At 39.8% G+C, this 19,762-nt stretch overlaps 2 protein-coding genes across 2 annotated transcripts; one reads left to right on the forward strand and one right to left on the reverse strand.

The window, feature by feature from the left end:
• The first annotated feature begins 4,105 nt into the window (after positions 1–4,105).
• On the forward strand, positions 4,106–7,415 carry cgref1 (cell growth regulator with EF-hand domain 1). Its single transcript, XM_076110329.1, has 6 exons — positions 4,106–4,306; positions 4,676–4,735; positions 5,883–5,956; positions 6,219–6,343; positions 6,444–6,545; positions 7,072–7,415. The coding sequence occupies exons 1-6, from the start codon at positions 4,155–4,157 to the stop codon at positions 7,288–7,290; spliced, it is 732 nt and encodes a 243-aa protein (XP_075966444.1). The 5' UTR covers positions 4,106–4,154; the 3' UTR covers positions 7,291–7,415.
• An 856-nt stretch (positions 7,416–8,271) lies between these two features.
• adpgk2 (ADP-dependent glucokinase 2) lies at positions 8,272–19,568 on the reverse strand. The gene is made up of 7 exons (XM_076110327.1): positions 19,128–19,568; positions 17,259–17,418; positions 15,711–15,901; positions 15,503–15,599; positions 15,136–15,272; positions 14,649–14,785; positions 8,272–13,815 (listed from the first exon to the last, which is right to left on the reverse strand). Exons 1-7 carry the CDS (start codon positions 19,321–19,323, stop codon positions 13,258–13,260), a joined length of 1,476 nt encoding a protein of 491 aa, XP_075966442.1. The 5' UTR covers positions 19,324–19,568; the 3' UTR covers positions 8,272–13,257.
• Positions 19,569–19,762: the final 194 nt, after the last annotated feature.

The following is a 19,762-nucleotide window of genomic DNA, read 5'->3' on the forward strand; positions in this document are numbered from 1 at the left end:
GAGCAGCATTATCATAATTAGTCTTTTCATTTCAATGTGACACATTAATTGTAAGTATGTCTATTAAATAGATATATAAGTACATTACTACTGGCTACTGAGCAGCCTCTCAACCAAGATTTGAGTTTTGCCAGATAATACTCCATTATCAACATGGCATGTGTAACATTTTTTTCTGATACAGTTATGATCTTTTTATAACATATTTGTCTTCATTGGTGCTTTGGAGATGTGAGTATGATATAACTTATGATACAATGCCTAGAAGCAATTCAATGAAAGAGTTACTGGGACATCTTGTGGTCCAATAGGTGCAGTGCAGATCTCTGGCTATTCTCTTTGTGTATCTGTCAATGAAAGATAAAAATACTATATTTTACACAATGGGTTACACAATTTGCCAAATTTATATGCAATTTGCGTTTTTGTGTTTTTTTCAGTTGTTGTGGCCACATCCCTCTTCACATATACTTAGTTACTGTGGATCTTGTACTTTTTGTACTTTTTGACTTAGTTGATATTCTTACTGTTTATTACTGATTTACTTATTTATATTACTTGTTGCTCTTGTTTTTTTACTCTGTATCTTGTGTGCACTCTCCACTTTGCTGCTGTGATCCTGTGAATTTCCCCACTGCGGGACTAATAAAGGATTATTTTATTTTATCTTATCTTATAGTGCTATGATGTAATTTTAGCGAACGTTAATTTTAACAATATTACTTTTACTGGTTGTGAATGCTTAAAGAGTCTTTGGCATATCTCTTCATTTCAGATGATCATCATTTCTTTTACTCCTGGTCTGATCACATTCATGTCCATGTTCTTATTTCCAGGGTAACTGTTGATCGTAAAGGCAGATTATTGCGTGCCTTGAATTTTGCAGCTCTATTTTACAAACTGTGTGTTGTTCTTTATTAAAGTGGCAGTAGCCTACTGCTGGAAATGTTGTCTTCTTAAATAACTTGATATAGACAAACTTCCTCAAATTAGAGTTAATTTATCATTCCAACTAAAAAGAACAGATGAATGAAACCGTTTCACAAAAGACAAATCAGATAACAGGTGTGAGATGTGCATGAGTACTGGGGGGGTCTGACGGACAGGGTGAAGCGCTGCATCTGATGGTGTTTGACTTTAGACACTGGAACTGAAACCATGACTCCTAAAACAGTACTGTCATATAATAATCATAATAAAACACTTTTGAGAAATAATAGGGTCCTATCCTTTCCGTTAATATGTAAAAGGGGCGTGGTTTCACTTTATTTACCTGTTCACTTGGACGACGGGAGGAAGACGAAGACGGTAAGATAGCCTCCGATATTTCCTGTTGACCATCAGGACCTACTTATCCCAGTACAGTTATTGCTTTAGATTCTTTTAATTTAATAAACAGCATAACATGCATCTGGACAAGTTGTGCGCATTGTTTGAACGATTCATACATCCAAGAGCCTCTTTCATTGATAGAAGTCGTTTCTGTAAGTCTGCATGCACGTGACTCTGTGTTGATGGTTGAGGATCACCTTAGATCTCGGGGTTTTGGATTGAATGGACATTGTTTGGACTGTTTCCCTTCTTCGGCTCACCGCAGCCTGAACCACGTGATGTGAACTTCCTTGTTGACAGCAGCGCATCACAGCCTACAGAAGCGGTATGCACGCTGTCTGTCTGTTTGTTTGTTTGAACACTGGAAGTGCTGCCGCTGTTGCTTTGGGCTCATATATGCGCTTGGTATGCGGAGGTTTTGGGATGGTTTGACTGCTTGTAACACTGTGGCTGCTGGACTCTGTTGAGTTGGAAAATAAAAACGCATTGCAGACAAAGTTGAGTTGATGAACTGTGCATGTTGAAACGTGCCCAAACGAGTGAGACAAATAAAATGGAGAGGCCGGGGTCAAGGTTACAACCAAGGCATGCGCTTACAATAGTACAGCTAGAAGGAGCGTCAGTCAAATGTAAAAAAGAAGTAAAGGGCTCACACATGAAATTAAGTACCTTCATTGCTGCCACAGTGGCAGCAATGAAGGTACTAGGAGCCTCAAAGGGATCCTAAACTATCTGATGGCATGGAGTCATACTTTGAGAAAGAACAACAGGAAAATAAAACTCTTAATGTCCTTAATGCCCTTTGTACCACAACCACCAGTCATGCTTAAACCTGGACAAATCCCCCCAAAGCACGTCACAAACACCAATAACAACAACAACTGCAGACTGAGCTGTAACTCAAATTCAGTCTCTCATCACAGCTCAGTTTACACTCAGTCAAACATCAGGCATCCAGGTGTATGTTTGACTTGTGGCTGTGTTACAAATGATCTTTTCTTATATCATGTGTTTTCTTCTCCTGTTTTCCTTTCTCAAAATATGACTCCATGCCATCAGTCGCTAGACAAGTTACGTTGAAGACCAGATCCCTTTGAGGCTCTTCTTCATTTTGGCCGTGATGGCAGCAATGTTTTCCAACTGCTCCTTTTTCCTCCTTAGCTGTTCCTCCTGTTTATCCTCAAGCAGTTTCTGCTATACATTAAGAGAGCAGCCGATACACGAGGTTTGAATGAAGGTTGGAAAAGTATTCAAAATAAACTGTGATCAATTCGATTATTGGAAAGTTTTGACTCAGACATAGAACCCAAATGTTTCTGTAGCTTATAATTCACACCATGTATTGTTGTTTTTCATTCCATGTCACTATGTGAATGTAAACGTATGCACATTTATAATGCATGTGATTAATGAGTAAATGTGTGTTATGTTAACACAATATTTCAGTCACTTGAATCTTCATATTTAATGACTCCTCCATAAAGAATGCAAGAGTAGTTCAAAAAAAGAAAACTGGTCAAAAAAAGAAATGGCCTACACATATTGAGGAGGAACCATGTCTCCCAAAACTATGCTGGTATGAGGCTCGCTGAGACTCGATATGAAAGACCATGCGAGCTCCTCCCGCACTACCGTAATCGGATCGGTGAGGACGTGGCGTGGCGGAAAACCCGGAGAGAGGAGCACAGAGAGACGCTGCCTGCGCAAACTCGCTGACACGACAGCAGAGCTCTGTTCTTCCACGTGGACCCCGTCATTGACCAAAACACTCCGGTCGCCGTGGCAGCCGCGGGGAGCGCGCATGCCGCCGCCGTTGCGCAGTGCAGACCGGTAGGCGCGAGCAGGGCGGTGCGAGCCAGAGGTGTTCCCCAGATGTGAACCTTACAGCGCAGACCTGCCCGAATTAATACGGTTTTCTGTCCACACATCAACTATGCAGACAGGTAGGTGCATTATCACCGACTAGAGATTTAGAGTATCACAGCGTTTATTTATATATATGTATTTACATACACATACATATGTACACCCTAATGCGCGTGTAGTCAATATGCTAAACAAGGCTTTCATGCCACTACAAGCCATCCTTTTAATGTATTGTTATTTTAATACAGGGCTATATTGTCAAAGCATGAAAACCATATAAGTTTCTCGGAGACCATCAGTGTTAAGAATGCATGTGTGCTTGTGTTCAGGCTGTGGGCTACTAATGCTGCAGCGAGTTGATGTGTGGCTGTGTGAGCCTCGCTTAGTTAGCATCGTTGCTACTCCTCATGGGAAAGCTGCAGTCACGTTAGCTAGTTGGTCCTTCTGTGTAATATATATATATATATATATATATATATAGCAGCGTACTGTAGACATCCCAGGCCAGCATTGTTGCCTATATATACTGTATATTAGGCATCTGCTTGTAACAATGGAGAGACATGGACGTACTCACTGACAGACTGTGTTGAGCTGTACATAGATGTAGAGGTTTTAATTAATTTACCATCTGTGTAACTTGTAAAGGCTGCAGGATTGCAGCACGGTTATTTTATACAATGATTGGTTTTTATTTGTAGTGAGCAGGTGTTACATGTAGATTAAACCATTTGACACAGATAATAACACAATGACTACCAGGTTGTAGATGCATTTAAGCAGATACTGAAGCTGTGGCCATGTGGAAATTCCACATTGTATAGCAACATGAAACCATCTCCTATGTCCCAAAGAGGGAGCAGGTCTATCTGTTTATTGTGTTGTTATTTTATTATGTAAGTTACACACTGGTCATAATATTTCAGTAAATCTTGGACATTTGGGCAGATAAATTCATGATGGCATGTGACGTGAGGTTACAACATGGCTCTGTGCTTGTAGGTGTGTTCATGGAGTCTCACCTGGGCGGGTTGGTCCCATGTGTCCTGTCCATGTTCCTGTTAATACACTTGTGCCAGGCTGCACCAGGTGTCCCTGGGACACAAAGGTAACCTCACCTCCCTACTCCCTAAGTTGTTTGTCTTTCTTTTTTCAGACATACCAAGACACATTTGTTTTTTGCCTTTCACTTCAATAAGCCCACTTTTTTTTTTAAGTCATGAGAAATGAATTTGCACAATAAACATGTCACCAAAGGCTGCAATATGAGAATGGGCAATATTTACACATACCATTGTATATTTGAAGCAGACCTTTTGCAAAACTTAGCAAATTAAGTATGCTTCATGTACATAGGATACACTTACAGCAAATTGAACTAACTTTGTTTCACCTGCTTCGTTCACTTATTAGAGACAATACATTTAAATCAAGGCAATAATGACAAAAAGTAATATAATTTTATTTTATATTTCAGGGAGGAATCGGTCGACCCTTCAGCAGCACTAGCCAATCCATTTGACTCCGGAGACCGCAGGTGAGGGACACATGAGGATGATGATGATGCTGCTGCTGTGAGAGAAGCAGCTCATTTTAAACTATACATTTGCTCTTAATTGCTTTCTTGAGAGGAGCGGATGTAGTCCCTAAGTAAAAAGCCTTTTCTTTTTTCTCTTCAGTATGCGTAACTGTCGCACTCAAAATTCAGCTTGAAATCTTTTTCTCAAGAGGATGATAAAATATGTATTACATGGAATGAAGGTATTTACTGTCATGTATTGTTTTATCAAACTACTGTAGTAGTACTGTTCAACATGCAGTGTGCTTTAGTGGACTGTAGCTGCTGTCTGGTCAGTCTGTGGACTTTGGCTGCTGTGTTGTGCTAATGATGTGGCCTGCGCCATAAACCGATAAGATTACATGTGCAATAACACTTTATGCCTTGTGTTGCAATTATGCAGTCTTTTTCATTCATGAAGACAGAGAAAATCTAGAATATCCTCAGACATATTGCAAATACAATAGCTTATCCTTGGTATCTCGGCCCACATCTGTTACTGTGTGACAGCAGTGTGAACTGACACCTAATGAATCACAGGTTGAGAGACAAAATGAGAGACACAACCACTTTGTTGACTTTTCATGTCAAAGAGTTTGTTGTTGGTGACAATGTGGCTGCAACTTCTCTCCCCTGATAAGATTAATGGATGTGTTCGCTACTCTATCATCACATTAGCTTACGTCTTATGAGTGTATGACCACAACAAAGTTAGATTCGCACCTCCCTACACTACACTACTTAATCTAAGGCCTGTGCACTTTAAGATTAGGTCAGAGAGATTGTGCAGAACAAGATAGATACTCCCTGAAAGCTCCTGACAGAAACTTTGGTCAACAAGCACTTCCGCCTGAGCAGGATGGAGTGGTCTGAAATAGCACTGCTACTTTATACACTGTCAACACAGAACAGCAGAGCGACTTACTAAGTAGCATTGTTGCCTGGGTGTCTTCTTTCTATCTGCTACATTATGTGTTAAGACTTTTTCTATGTAGACACAAATCCTGCCTAATTTTGTCTTTCTCTTTTGTCTCTGAGTCTGATTGTCTTATTCCTGAGTGTTAAATCCTGGCTCCTAATGTTTTACTGATTCATTGATATCTTCTCTGTGCTGTGTATACCACAGATTGCTGCAAAGTTACATTCAATCAAGTCTGAAGGATGGCCAAGGAGGACCAGAAATCAGCACCTGGGAGCAAGGTAGACATCTACACGTGCTGGTCTAACCCTTATATATGTCTGACACAGGCCTGTCCCTTCGACCATCATTACCAAATATAAAAAACTCTAATTATACAGTCAGCTATTTACTGAAATACTGAACTATGTCTCAGGTTCTAATAAAGTTGTGTTTGTGTGTATACATTAGGTTAGTTCTGTACTGTACATCCTCTGCTGTTATAGTTCAGCAGTATATCAAATGTGTTTGGTATTGAACATGTCTTCTCCTGCTTTTTGTCAGAGGTGTTCTTCCTGTTCGGTCTTTACGACTACGATCGCAGTGGGCTGCTGGATGGCTTGGAGGTGATGAAGCTTCTTTCAGACTATAACTCCCATCATACACCTGGAGCACACACCAATGAGCTGGTGAGGAGGAGTGGCTGTCTATTGCACATACCAAATACTTTCATACTTTTTGTCCTGTTTATCTGACCTGAGGTGTGTGTGTGTGGTGTTCTGACTCAAGGTGGTGTCAATGGTAGATTTTTTACTACAGAGTCAGGATCTAAACCAGGACGGCCTGTTGGGCCCATCCGAGCTGCTGTCTCCTCCATTACCTCACACACAGGTACTGTACGTTTACACACTTGAATACTTTTTTCAATGTCACGTAATGATTGGCATTAAGTCACAACAGACTAAATCTATATTTTATATAAAAATATGAGAAAACAAATACATTTTAAACATGAATTTATTCGTAAAAACAACAAAATAGTTGTTTGACAAAGCAATCCCAACTCAAGGTCCATTTAGTAGCTTATTAAAATGTATGAAAACAATCCAAACTATTAATATATCAAATAGATGACTTGAAAAAAATAGTTAGTGTACTTACTCTGTGTATTTGTTTTGGTAAACTCTGTACTTTGTTTTTGTCATTAATCACATGTAAAGGTACATTATAATACATTTTAATTGTACATGATTATACATGATGATAGGATTAGTTTTGATGTTTTACCACCAATTAACGTGTAGACAGAGGAAGTTTTACATTTTAAATCTGTATTTCACTTTGGGTTACTGAGCTCTTTTATTCTCAGCCTCACTTGTGGCTGACTGCAGTAACAACTCACCCTTTTCCACCACAGGACTCCAGCAACAACAATGCACCTCACCAGGAGCAGGAGGTGGTAGCAGAGGAGAAGGCAGGAGCAGCAGAGGCGAGAGAGGAGTTAAAGACAGAAGAAGAGGAACTCATAAATCAAGTAGTGGATGAACAGCATGGACAACAAATCCCAGAAGCCCCAGCAGCAGAACATGGACAGCACCACAAAGTCCCTGTTCATCAGGGACAACCAGAGATGTGAATATACACACATTACGGTCCACATAATAATTTATCTTGAGTCAGCAGAAGACTGTTGAGTGAGTTAAACATACCACTAAGAGGACCTCTTACTCTTCATCCCCACAAATCTGTCTCTTGACTATAATTTTGAGATAGTGATATCATTTTCATTTGACTGTTAAACACTAAGACGGTTGTTTAGTGAAAAGATTAATGTATTGAAAGTATTCCTGTTACTTTTGAAACCATTTTTCTACAACCAGTAACGACTGGTTTTATTTATGAATGCAAAGATTTCTATAACTGTAAAAGGGACATAGGTCCTGAATTCAAAATGCAATATGACTCATGTTAGTGAAACAGAAGCCATCCTTAATGGAGATTAGTACATTGCAATATTTTTTTCCCAGCAAGTGAAACAGTTGATTATCTAATATTAAATAATTCAAAAGTGTATTTTCTTTTCTTTAATTATATTTATTTAGCCTTTTCTTTTAGGCCTAAAAAAAAAGCATATATTTTTAAAGTGTATTTAGTTTTTCTCTGTAGTTGTCTTCTGTACACCCTGATTGGCCTTATTGTGTCTGCCCCACTCTAGGATTAGGATTTGCTCCTAATAATTATGCACCAAGGGGCCCGTTGTATAAATTTACCAAATAAGCCAGGTTTATTTCGGTTAGTCTGACTCATTTTCAACTGACTCGGTTAAATAAAGAACATTCAACATTGTTCAAGCTCAGTTACTTTCAGTTTTCTGAAACTAACCTGGTCCGGGGCGGGCTCACTGTCGGGCTCACTGGCGGGCTCACTGTCGGGCTCACTGTCGGGCTCAGCCCGAGTTGTTTCTTAACCAGAGTTCCTGTAACACACTGACCACTGAGCGATGATTTTAACTCTGATTTTCTGGAGTGATGCCATATTATTTGACTTTATTTACCACCATTAGTCATAAAGTAGAAAATCAACTTGGATAAATGATGTGATAAAAAATGACAAGAAAGGCTGACATAGGTGTTTAATTATATGGCATGCGATATCAAACTTAACGTCTTTATGTAATTTACCCCCAATAGAATGATGATAGCCACAAAGAAAGCTAACAGCATTTGCAAAAAAACACATTGACCAGAAATGTATGGTTAGGGTTCTGTTCTTACAAACTGTTTGAATGTATTGGCCTAATATTTAGTTAGGTTGGATCAGAATATTTTATTACATTTTAATCTATGATTACTGTAATCTGACTTCCCCCAAATGCACAAACCAACAACAACAAAGCCATGGAATTTAATTTGGTCTTCCTTGTGTATTACCTCAGCCTAGACAATGACTTCAATTTATTGAGTAAAATTAGGTTATTAAAAAACCCACATATTATTATGCAATATCAGCCAACCCTTTGTTTCTTTTGATGCACTTGTTTAAGATCCAGTAAGTGTTTTATTTTGCTGAGGATTTTAATGTACCTGAATGAGTTGGGAACCATGGAACTACAGATCAATATTGTGCTCTTAATGTGTACTTAATGAGTTATAGCTGTCTACCATCAGTCTTTGGTGGTACAGACTTAAAAATGTCATCTTTTTATCAAGGTCAGGAATGCCCCATTAAGTTATTCACCATAACGTCATATTTAGTCTTTAACTCTAAACTTGAATTTGTTTACAGTATGAAAGCCAGGGTTTACTATTTGTTGTAATTTTGGTTGTTTACCCTTTTTAGCCATTTATGCGTTTATATAGCTGGAAAAAATAAAGCAAACTTTTCTTTGTCCCACTGCCTTTCATTCTGTCTCCTGTTTCTAAGATTTGTTGAATTTGTCGGAACCAGAATGTGCGTTCAAAAGATAAGGTGCCATACATCCTCTGAAAATACATCACGGCATCTCATATTACAGTCTGAACTTATTAATGAGGAGTGATACTTGTAAGAGTGATACTTGTAAGATGCTTTTGTTACAATGTTTGCCAATAAAATACCGATACTGATCATCTATTATATAGAATGTGATTTTTAAAAATTACAAATTTTCTATCTTGTCGTATTTTTTATCTAAAAGTAGCATCTGCCATTCTGTCACAAGTTTGATGTGGACGTGTCGACTGTGCACCGCTATGCGCTAGGCTCTGATGTCACATTGCTTTCCACAGTCATGTGACGAGGGCCAGCTAAATATGTCAGGGCTGTTTTGGCACAAACATACAAAAGCAGTGAAAACATTTGGAAGTGAACCAGCCCCCCACGTTTGTATTTATATTATTTTACCATTGATATTAGGGTTGTTTAAAAGGAATCGATTTCAGTTTTGATCCGCCCATCCCATAGTAATAATGTATTGTACAGACATCATTCATGATTCTTCATGATTGTGTTTTATTACTTTATAAATGATGGATTCCCCATTTGTAAATTAAGTATTATATATTTTACAAACCAATTATTAAGGAGTTGTAGATGATTAATAGCATAATTTATAAAGTGGAAGTAAATTATTAAGAACTTATTTAGATGTACATTATTCATGCATTTATATATATTATTTAGATATGCACTAATGGTTAGGGACTATGTTAATATATGCTTTACAAACACGTATTAATACTGCAATTCATGATCATTTTTCATAATTCTAAAGATGTCATAATATAGTATGCCATCAAATTGTCATACAAAATAACATTGTACATTGCCAAATAAAATGATCATGAGTCATATTCATAGTATAGCATGTTATAATAAAATTCAGAAAAACTGCCATAGTATGTCTTGAAAAGGTGTTATAGTGTGCCATAATAAGTCTAATTATGGCATGTAATAAACAAGTCATGAAAAAAAGTCATACTATAAAAAAACATATAGAGTATGTCATAACAATTGACATAGGTAAGTATGCCATAAATAAGTCACAATGTAGTACATCATTAAAAGATAATATTTAGTCATTAAAAATGCTATAGTCTAGTATGCCATAAAAATTGTGATAAAAAGTCACAAAAAACATTAAATCATCAAGAAGTTCATAACGAAGCAAAAGAAGCCACTGAATTGAAAATGTAAGCTCTCAATATTCAACAACATTAAACACAACACAGCTGGTAATGAGAAAAGTATCCTACCTAAGAGCTTCAGCACGGTCTGTAGAAAGTTCCTCTTCTTACCAGATGTCATCCATTGAGGCCGCATATCTACATTCTGTGACAAATAATGTGTCTTAACGAGTAAAAGAACAACTGAACTGACAGATAACACCAATCCACTTTGGGGGCTTTTATAGTAATGCTTATAGCTAGCATTGACACTGGGAAGTGCTTTATAGACTACTGAAAACTAGATCCTGTTCTCTGTACACTGGTCCGATAGGTGGCACCGCAATCCCCCGAAAAACGCAAAGATACTGAAAAGCATGAAAAGCTAGCAAACAGATGTTCAGTCGACTCACAGAATTTGGCTTTTGAACACTTTTGTCGGCATAATACAATTATGTTGAGTTAAAGTGCATTAAACTAAAATATTGTTTGCAAGCTCTTGCCAAATGCTCTGTATATACAGTAAACATTATTTTTATGTCAGGAAGTGATCTGGTTATTCATTTGACAAGACAGTGTGAGCAGCCAATGGACAAATACGGAAATAAAAAATTGAATGTGTCCAATGTTTTGTGAAGAAAGGAAATAACCTTCATCACGGCGAGTTAAGATGTTGTGAAAAAAAACAAGCCATGACGTGAATAAGTACTCGTCTAGAAGACTTCTTGAGTTCAGACGACCTAAACAAGGAAGTCCTTACTTGTCCAAAGTGTTATTTTAAACAGACGCAGTTTGCAGCCATGACAGCAGTCAACAATATCAATAAATGAGTATGAGAAAATAAACAAAGCAATGACCGCTTTATCGGCGTAGCATTTTATCTTAAGTGACTCTGCATTGAATAGTTAACATGCATGAAACATTCAAACACAGCTTTGGAACATGGATGAGATGACTTATCTAAAGCGTAGAGAAGTATATGATATTCATGTTCTCCATCCGAACATGAATGCATGTTGAAGTTCTGCTTTAAAGTTTCATTTCACAGTAGAAACACGACCCGTTACTCTCGTCTTCCAATCACTGTGCAAGACGTTTTTGTCTTGCACAGTGCATCAGAAAAAACAACCCCATAAGCCTACAGTAATAGAAAAAGACTGTATTAAATATTCCCTTTTCACTAAACACCAAAACTCAAAACAGAATAAGGCTCATTTAAGTTCAGCATAATCAAACAGCATTCAATCTACAGTGTCGATACAAAGAGGAAACATTTGAAGGGATTTCTTCAGTTCATACTTGTTGGATTGTAACATGAATGAATGTGTTCCTCAGTAAAAAGGGTCTTTGACGATTTAATGGTGTAATCAAGAAAAAAATATATTGTATTTTGTATGGAGCAAATAACTGAAACTGGGTCTGTGATGGAATGTTTGACTTGTACAAAGTGAGAAAAATGGCATAATCCCCATTTAAGTACAGTCGCATTCAGTTTTTAAAATAAGTGATTTTGTCCCTGAAAAGAGTGAAAAGGGAGTTGATGCCCAATCAGAGGCGGGGCCCCATTTTCATGTAAGATACACGTAAGATGAACACTAATACATTTACTGTGTGGTCCAATATTTCACAGGTAAAGGGAATTCATGGTGGAAAACGTCATAGCTTCATGTCACGCTTACAATAACAAAACAACTAAAACTAGAGAGAAGAATGTGTTCCATTTTATGCAGACATATGAGAACTTGAGGCGGCCCACACCGGTTATTTGGTCCTTAAAGAGCCATAAAACAAGGAGATCTGACACAGACAAAAGTTTGACAAAGTAACAGAGAAAAGAGTGAAGGGAGAAACAAAAATAGCAGGGAGGTAGAAAGGAAGTCTTTGACATCATATCCAGCTGTGGTCCCTTAACAACATTTTGCATTATTGCACCGCAACGGACACACAGGAATGATAATCTTAAAACAAACACACCCAAAGCACAATACATATATCTTAGGAAGAACAGGTGGCAATGACATCACTAGCTTACTACTTTAAACTTTGAGAATTGAATCGATGAAGGAAGAGGCAGGATAGAGACGGCTCATTGCCTTTTCATTAAAAAGGTTCAGATCATGACACCGTTTACAACCGACAGGCAGTGGTGGAAGAACTATTTTGCAGTATTTGTACTCAAGTACAGTACTTGAGTAAATGTACAACTTAAGAATTACTTTCCACCACTGCTGCCAGGTTGCTGACTTTCAGGTTGAAACTGCATATGCTGCCAGGCAGGTGTGGCAAAAGCCCCGTTTACTGGTTGGAGCTGTCGATTGAACCACCTGATGAACCACCTGATGAACGTGCTCCCCAGAAGCAGAAGATTCAGTATCTTCAGTAATTACCCAACTCTGGATAAATTTGCTGCATAGTGGAGTCACTTGTTTTAAACGACACAAAGATAATTTATCCGACAGCTTGAGTTGTAGCAGATTTGTCGGCTACTAACCTAAACACAACTTGATTTTTATGGACTTTATCCAAACCTCATCCCTCTTTATCTAATCCTGACTGAAGGCCAAGTCTTGTAAGGCCCGAGAGAAGTAGAGGAGGAGTCTAATGACGGCTGACTTGGCAAAGATGTTTGGTGTGTTAAAGCAGGGCAGAGTCTTTTTTTTGGTGAAGTTTTGGTTCTAAACATCAAATAAACTGGATGCAGAAGTGCTTTGCGCTGAGCCCATATATTAAAAATCTAGTGATTTACCTGATTCATAACCACTGCACTCCACCATCCTACTCCTTCGAATAATACGTTTTCCTTATGGTCCACCTGGGATATAGAGCTGGCAGAGCAATAGCCTGATACATTTCACAATCGGTACCCGTGTTTGCGTCACACCTAGATCACGTTTCCAGAGTCACCTTGTTGCTAACATGTAGTTAGCACTACACACAGATGGACCATATAGTGTACTTCTCTAGATCTGCAGCACCAGGCCAGCAGCTGAGACGTTGTCTCCTCCCCCTGCAGTTTGGTAAACCTCAGTGCACACCAGCACCGGTGCCACACAGATCTCGTAGTCCCCCTCGTCCCAGCAGCTGACCGGCCTGCTCTCCTGCAGAGGGATACGCTGGCTGCCTTCCCGCTGGCTAACGGAGAAGGAGTCATCCATGATGAGCCTCGCCTTGCTGGGGTCAATGTCCTTAGAGCCACAGACATGGCGGTTAGCTGTGAGAGAGGCCTTGGCGACGGCCGACATGGTGTTCTTCCACTGGGATCCGCGTGTCACAATCATCGCCTGAAAGGCCAGCGTATGGACATGGAGCCGAGTCAGCGGCTTAGCTTTAACACCATTTGTGTCTCTTTCTGCGCTGCCATCCTTGGAGCGCTGGTTCACAATGCGATAGACCTCCCTCATCTGGTCGAGAACAGTAGCTACACGAGGGTTTGGGTCCGACAACACGGTAATGTTGGAGCCTTTAAGCAGGCTGAGCAGGTTGGGAAGCTCCTGTTCATTCATCCCTAAAGAGTCCGCCTGGAAAAGCAGAATCGGGATGAGTGATTAAAATATAGACCAGCCTTTAACTGAACATCTTCTAATGCTGCCTTCAAATGGGATTGTGTTTACTGTGTTATGAATGCTTCGAGTTCACGAGTTGTGACGTGTTTGCTGAGGTTTTCAGAAATGGAGGTTCATTTTTGCTAAAGAATATTACGTTCCGCTCGCTAGCTTACTAAATTGTTAGCAGCTGTTGCTTCTAGACGCAGACAGGAACGTTAATACTGATGTTCTTAAGACTTCAACCTCAAGCATATCGTGTACACGACTTCCCATGTCGTTAATAGGAGCTCACAGGTTTTACTTGAAGGCAGCAATAAAAACAAACGGATGCCATAACGTTGCATTGAGTGCTATATTCTTAAATTGTGATCAACATGGCAAGTGTAGTTTAATATGAAATAAAAGCTGAACTAAGGGCTAAAACTTGATGTCTAAACGTAGTTTTGTGTCAGGTAGACGTCATACTCAGGTTATCTGACTGCTATGTTGCAGAGCTGAGAGGTAACTACACTGGCCACAAAGTAGTTACTGGAGTGGCCAGAACATAGTTATGTTTTCTCACTTCTGAGTACTAAATGTGTTTATATATATAAATTATAAAAAACGATACAAATACAGTTTTTGTTGAGTTACAGACTGTTTTGTTTAGATATTTTTACTTATACGTATTATTATCTTGTACCCAACTACGTCACTCTATTTTTCTCGGATAAACATTTTGTTTTTTCACCCCTGTGTTTATGTAATTGTTCTAGTCCCTTTAATGTGAATTCATGTGTTAATTAATGTAACTGTTCAGTACTTACATGGGGAATGACATAGTGAAGTAGGTCTTCCATTATACTCTCTTCTACAAAACTGGCCATCTCAAAATGGACTCCAATCGTTGGAGACGCGGAGGACAGGAGGTCCGACAGGCGGGAGAAGAGAGCGTCCCGCTCACCTGGAATGATGAAATGAACAGGTGGGAAGAGAAGAGAAGAAATTCAGACAAAATGTAGTCAGACAATAAAGGACTGAAGGAAAGAAATAGGCTCTGGAACAATACGCATCTCACTCAAGAACTCTTCGCTGCATTTTACAAATAAGTACGAGGCCTCGTCTAGCCTTTAAGCGTAACTCAAAATAGTAGAATTGGTTCAAAAGATAGCTTTCTTCAATTCACATGATTTTCTAAAACCGGACAACTGACAACTGTTCAGCATGCTCTCATTTCAGCAGTGCAACACAAAGCAGCAGACACTGCTGCTGGAGAGTTCAAACCAGCAACTAATAAAAAGGTTTGTCTCTTACCTGCCTGGAAGGGGAAGTTATCCATCATTTGCAGCCCACCCACCACCAGCAGATCTGGCTCGAAGTCTTTGAGTTTCTCAGCAAACTCTGCCATGGAGTCCAGGTAGGGGTTATGGTCGTCGCTGTGGACGATATATCTACAGAAACAAACACAGTCAGCTTCAAATATTGTAGAGGGTTATATGTGTATGTGGTTCTATGCGTGTATGTACATGCATATATATGCATGTACATACACGCATAGAACACTTCATACATGCAAGGTAGAAAAACGCGTCTCTGGATTAAATAATCGTGCATACACAGTTCCCCTTAATGATCCCTAAATATTCTAAAAATATCCACCAAATGCTCAACTGATACGTACCTGTTGGCTCTACGTGAGGTATAGTGACCCCAGCTAGCACCAGATGGATACTCCAGGATCAGATGAATGTCTGGCTCGTCGACTATGTTACCTGCCACTGGACCGACACAGATAGATTAGTACAGGGCCATGGAGGGGAAGGACACTGGGGTGGTAAAAAGCATAGAAGGCAGAGGAGGTGGAGGTGGGTGTAGCAGTATGTGTGTACCTGTAATGTGCTGGGACAGGACATCGGTAAAATCGGGGCTGAAACTTCCCCCGAGCAAAATATCACATCCCTCGGTTGCCATGCGACTAGCCATTACTGGGGCATTGCCGCCTACCACCCATCTGTTTCCAGGGAGGTCCCGGGACGCTTCCACCAGCTCACTGAATAGGGTATCGTTCAGCATAAAACGCCTGCAAGACAAAAACAAAAGCAAACTATCAGTGAAACGTCATTTATCTAAAACCTCGGCTTTTTGTCTTACATTGTAGTTCTTTTATGCAATTTGTAAAGCATATGAATTGCCACCGTTTATGAAAAGTGCTGTATAAATAACAAGAGACCATCTTGCCATGGGATCAAACCAGCAAAACCCATAAAGTAGGGGGGCAATGGCCCATTTGCCCCTCTTGCTGAGACCCCGCCCATCATAAATATACATATAAATATGGAAAAAGAAGAGAAACAGAAGTAGAAGCAGAGTGAAATACATCTACTCATGTGGTCTGACCTGGTCTACACTTGGCAAAGGCAAACAATCGTCTCTTCTGTTCTTTGCACATTCATTTTTCATTTTAATGGATTAAGAGCGTCAGCATTTTGGTCTTTACAATCCCAAATTCCACAAGAAAAAAGGAAAGACACGGAGGAAATAACTAAATACAGAGCAGAAAAATACCTGTTTGTGTCCAACTGAGATTTTTAGACATAATTTGTTATTCATATTAACTCTCTCACACACATATTCTCTTGACCTTTCTGTCCACGATGATTTTATAAGCATGTTTAGATGTTTTTCAAGACAATGAATAAGAGCTCACAGGCACCACAGCCAGAACAGGAGCAGTCCCCAATGCATGGGAAGAGAGGGGCGACGAGTTTAACCGCATAAGTACCGCACACTTTGGTAACCGATAAACATCAACAGCAACAAAGACCGAAAAATACAGATGAGCACCGACCAAAACAAGGTTTCTTATTATTACTTGGTACGTATATTTTGCATGACAAACAGATGGCCAGAGGAAAGAAAACAGTGTATGGTTGTATATATTCTTATGTATATCCGGTATAAATAAACCACTAAACAGTCATGGTGGCATACGAGTGTGTTTGTGAAAGAGCATGTGACAAAAACAGGATGAGTCAGGAGCACAGCAGCCTGAGGCGTACGACAAAGAAACTGGTTTTATCTGGACTTCATGTTCCCCTTCTTTCTTATTTACTTTAAAACACACTTGGACATGTAAACAGAAAAACTCAGCTATCAAGTCATAGCATACAGAAGAATAAAGTATTTAACAATATGTATGAGCACCTGTTCACACACACATGTATTTATATTATCATACTGTGAATTCAGGATTTATTCACTAGACTGCAACTATATCTAATGGCCAGCTAATAGTCTCTCTCACACACACACACACACACACACACACACACACACACACACACACACACACACACACACACACACACACACACACACACACACACACACACACACACACACACACACACACACACACACACACACACACCACTTACTCTGCAGCAGCTCCCGGTGCAAAGAAGTAGGCAAAGCTCTGAGCCAGCTGCAGCTCATTTTCTATGTAGTCGTGGTGTAGGGGCTGGTCTGTAGGAGGGAGGCCAATCTTATTAAGCAATGTGACCCCGTCCACTATCAGGTCAACACAACCGCCAAAGCCTGTGGATGAGGGAGAGCGGCAGTGAGATAAAGAAGGATACATTTGTGATAGAAAAGCACGCCCACAAGCAAGTATACCACTTCAAATCTGGGAGCAACGAGACGGAGCAGATAAAGAGATGGCACTGTGGCCGGTCAAATGATGCAACACTTCGATACAGTTTCGTTATATAGCTTTCATCTACAAACATGTTCTGTCAAGTCTGTTGCTGCACAACAAACACACACAGCCTACCTGTGTAGGCAACCTGTTAGAGGAGCTAAAAGGCAAAAGTTTGCGTTCACATTTGAATTAGATTTTAATATTTAACTTAGTCCGACAGTAGCTTGACTTCTAGCTGCTCTGTTTGCAATTGTTTGTCAATGCTCTTAACTAGACAGTGGCCATCTACAATGTTCTACTGACAATTTGCTGAAAATAAAGAAACAAGGACCAGTGTATATTTGGTTAAGTGGTCAGCACCAGTAGTGCATAACTATTGGGTTTTTGTTTCTATTCAGAATACGATTAAATAGAATGTTTTTGCTGTCCAACATTGTTCAGGGTTTGTGTGTTTTGTATGTAACCTGGCTGCAAGTTAATTTCCCTTTGAGACAATAAAGATACTTTGAACTTTTCAAACTGTATTTGATTCTGAATAATAACAATGAAACCGGTCTGACTGCGCGGCAGAGCGTGTTGTTGAGCTGGTTAAAGGTTGGACAGATACGGTGATCACTTCTGTGATGCGATTGTAACGAGGCTCAAAGTACAAGACTTAAGGATTAGATCATGACACGGGTCACCTACGCTAATAATGTTGTTCGTCAGAAAACGACTGTGGTGCTTTTCACTTGTGGCACAGGAGGCCTTTGTATAAGGTGTGGGTATGAGACTGTGGAGCTGTTGCCTTTACGCCAACATACACAAGCCATAACCAGGGCTGGAAACTTAAAAGATTGTTTTTAACTACAGCAACGGTGGTTAGTGCATTCCCACAAGTCTGCTTCACTATTTAAGCTGTATAGTTTAATCCTAGACAGACGTACCATCTGTACTAGTGACATAAAGCAGACATTAGTTACTGTGGAGTAACATTTAAAGTAGAAATAGTGGCACCACCGTGCCCTTATTTGCATACACTTCTCTCTGCTCCATGTTTGTTGATAGAGGGTCTCTGCCCAGAACTGAACTGTGGACTTAGATCTGATGATCGTGGTCTCTCACTCCCTTTCTTAACCTCCTGTCTTTTCCTCAACTACACTCCTCTGTGCTGTTTATCTGGTTTCAACATAAACATTTAGCTCAGATCTCGTTTTTGGTCATTTAATGACAAACTTCCTGATACTAACAGGAGAAAAAGCTAACGTGTAACCTCGCTAGGTTAACTTAGCTAGAGTTGATGTCAGCTCACAAAACAATGTTTTACTTGTTCTCTCTATAATCTCTATGAGGCCACAACCGTTTTATGTGAACGTGAAAACACCAACATCAGCCAATTAACGTTATACATGGTTAGCAATCCACTTGTATTGTTGTGTTAGCGAGTAGGAGCAATTAGGTTAATGCATTTAACTTTCTTTCATCTGGAGCAGCTTTCTCACTACAATAACATCTGATATGAAGGCCAATTATTTAGGACTTAGTCAACTATTAACCTCCAAAACTACATAAGCACCTAAAATAGGGTTAGGCTAGGCTAACACAAGCTAACACCACCTGCACTCACCGACAGCCACTTTGGGCTTGGCGACGTTATTCATGCCGACTTTCCCCTCAGCCCGGAGCAGAGAGGACAGGACGTTGTCCAGCCGGTCGTCCAGTCCTGCGTCATCAGGTGACCGAAACCAGACGGCCAGAATGACCACAAACAGGGACACGACAGGCCCGTATTTCATCCACCAAGATCTGCCTTCTTCCTCCATCGCTCGCAGTCTGACTAGCTACGGTGGCTCACACTGCGAGTGATGAACGAGACCTCTAAGCACTCTCGAGCAGCAGAGAGCCGTGCGGTGGGTTGTCCGTTTGTTTTGGGAGCCAGCGTGTCCCGGAGGTCAATTAACTGGACGAATACTCCGCAGAATCGATTTAAAATATCTCCAGTTCAACCGTGTTTCAGACTACGTTATAAATATTTTTGTACAGGATGCTTCTTCAGTGTGTTTCGTCTTTTACTCAAGCACCGCTGTCCAGGCTGGAGAATGGGTAGACAACAAACGACTTGTATTCTACTACGAAGGGGAGTGTTTGTTTTGCTGACAACAAGGCGGAAGTAGCAACGCTGGTTTGTTTTTTCTCTGAAGACTTTTAACTTTAATGTTTTTGCATCTAAGCGTCGTTTCCCAGTTGATCCACAAAGTAGAA

The sequence above is a fragment of the Anarhichas minor genome, unplaced genomic scaffold (assembly GCF_050575085.1).
Source record: "Anarhichas minor isolate MPS153535 unplaced genomic scaffold, ASM5057508v1 ptg000042l, whole genome shotgun sequence".
NCBI classification, from domain to species: Eukaryota; Metazoa; Chordata; class Actinopteri; order Perciformes; family Anarhichadidae; genus Anarhichas; species Anarhichas minor.

Coding starts and splice junctions, on each gene's coding strand:
- cgref1 (XM_076110329.1), top strand. CDS start 4,155: ATGATGGCATGTGACGTGAGGTTACAACATGGCTCTGTGCTTGTAGGT. Junction 4,736..5,882: donor TTTGACTCCGGAGACCGCAG/GTGAGGGACACA, acceptor TGTATACCACAG/ATTGCTGCAAAGTTACATTC. Junction 6,546..7,071: donor CTCCATTACCTCACACACAG/GTACTGTACGTT, acceptor TTTCCACCACAG/GACTCCAGCAACAACAATGC.
- adpgk2 (XM_076110327.1), bottom strand. CDS start 19,323: ATGGAGGAAGAAGGCAGATCTTGGTGGATGAAATACGGGCCTGTCGTG. Junction 17,419..19,127: donor CAAGCCCAAAGTGGCTGTCG/GTGAGTGCAGGT, acceptor CCTCATCCACAG/GCTTTGGCGGTTGTGTTGAC. Junction 15,902..17,258: donor GCACCGGGAGCTGCTGCAGA/GTAAGTGGTGTG, acceptor TTTGTCTTGCAG/GCGTTTTATGCTGAACGATA.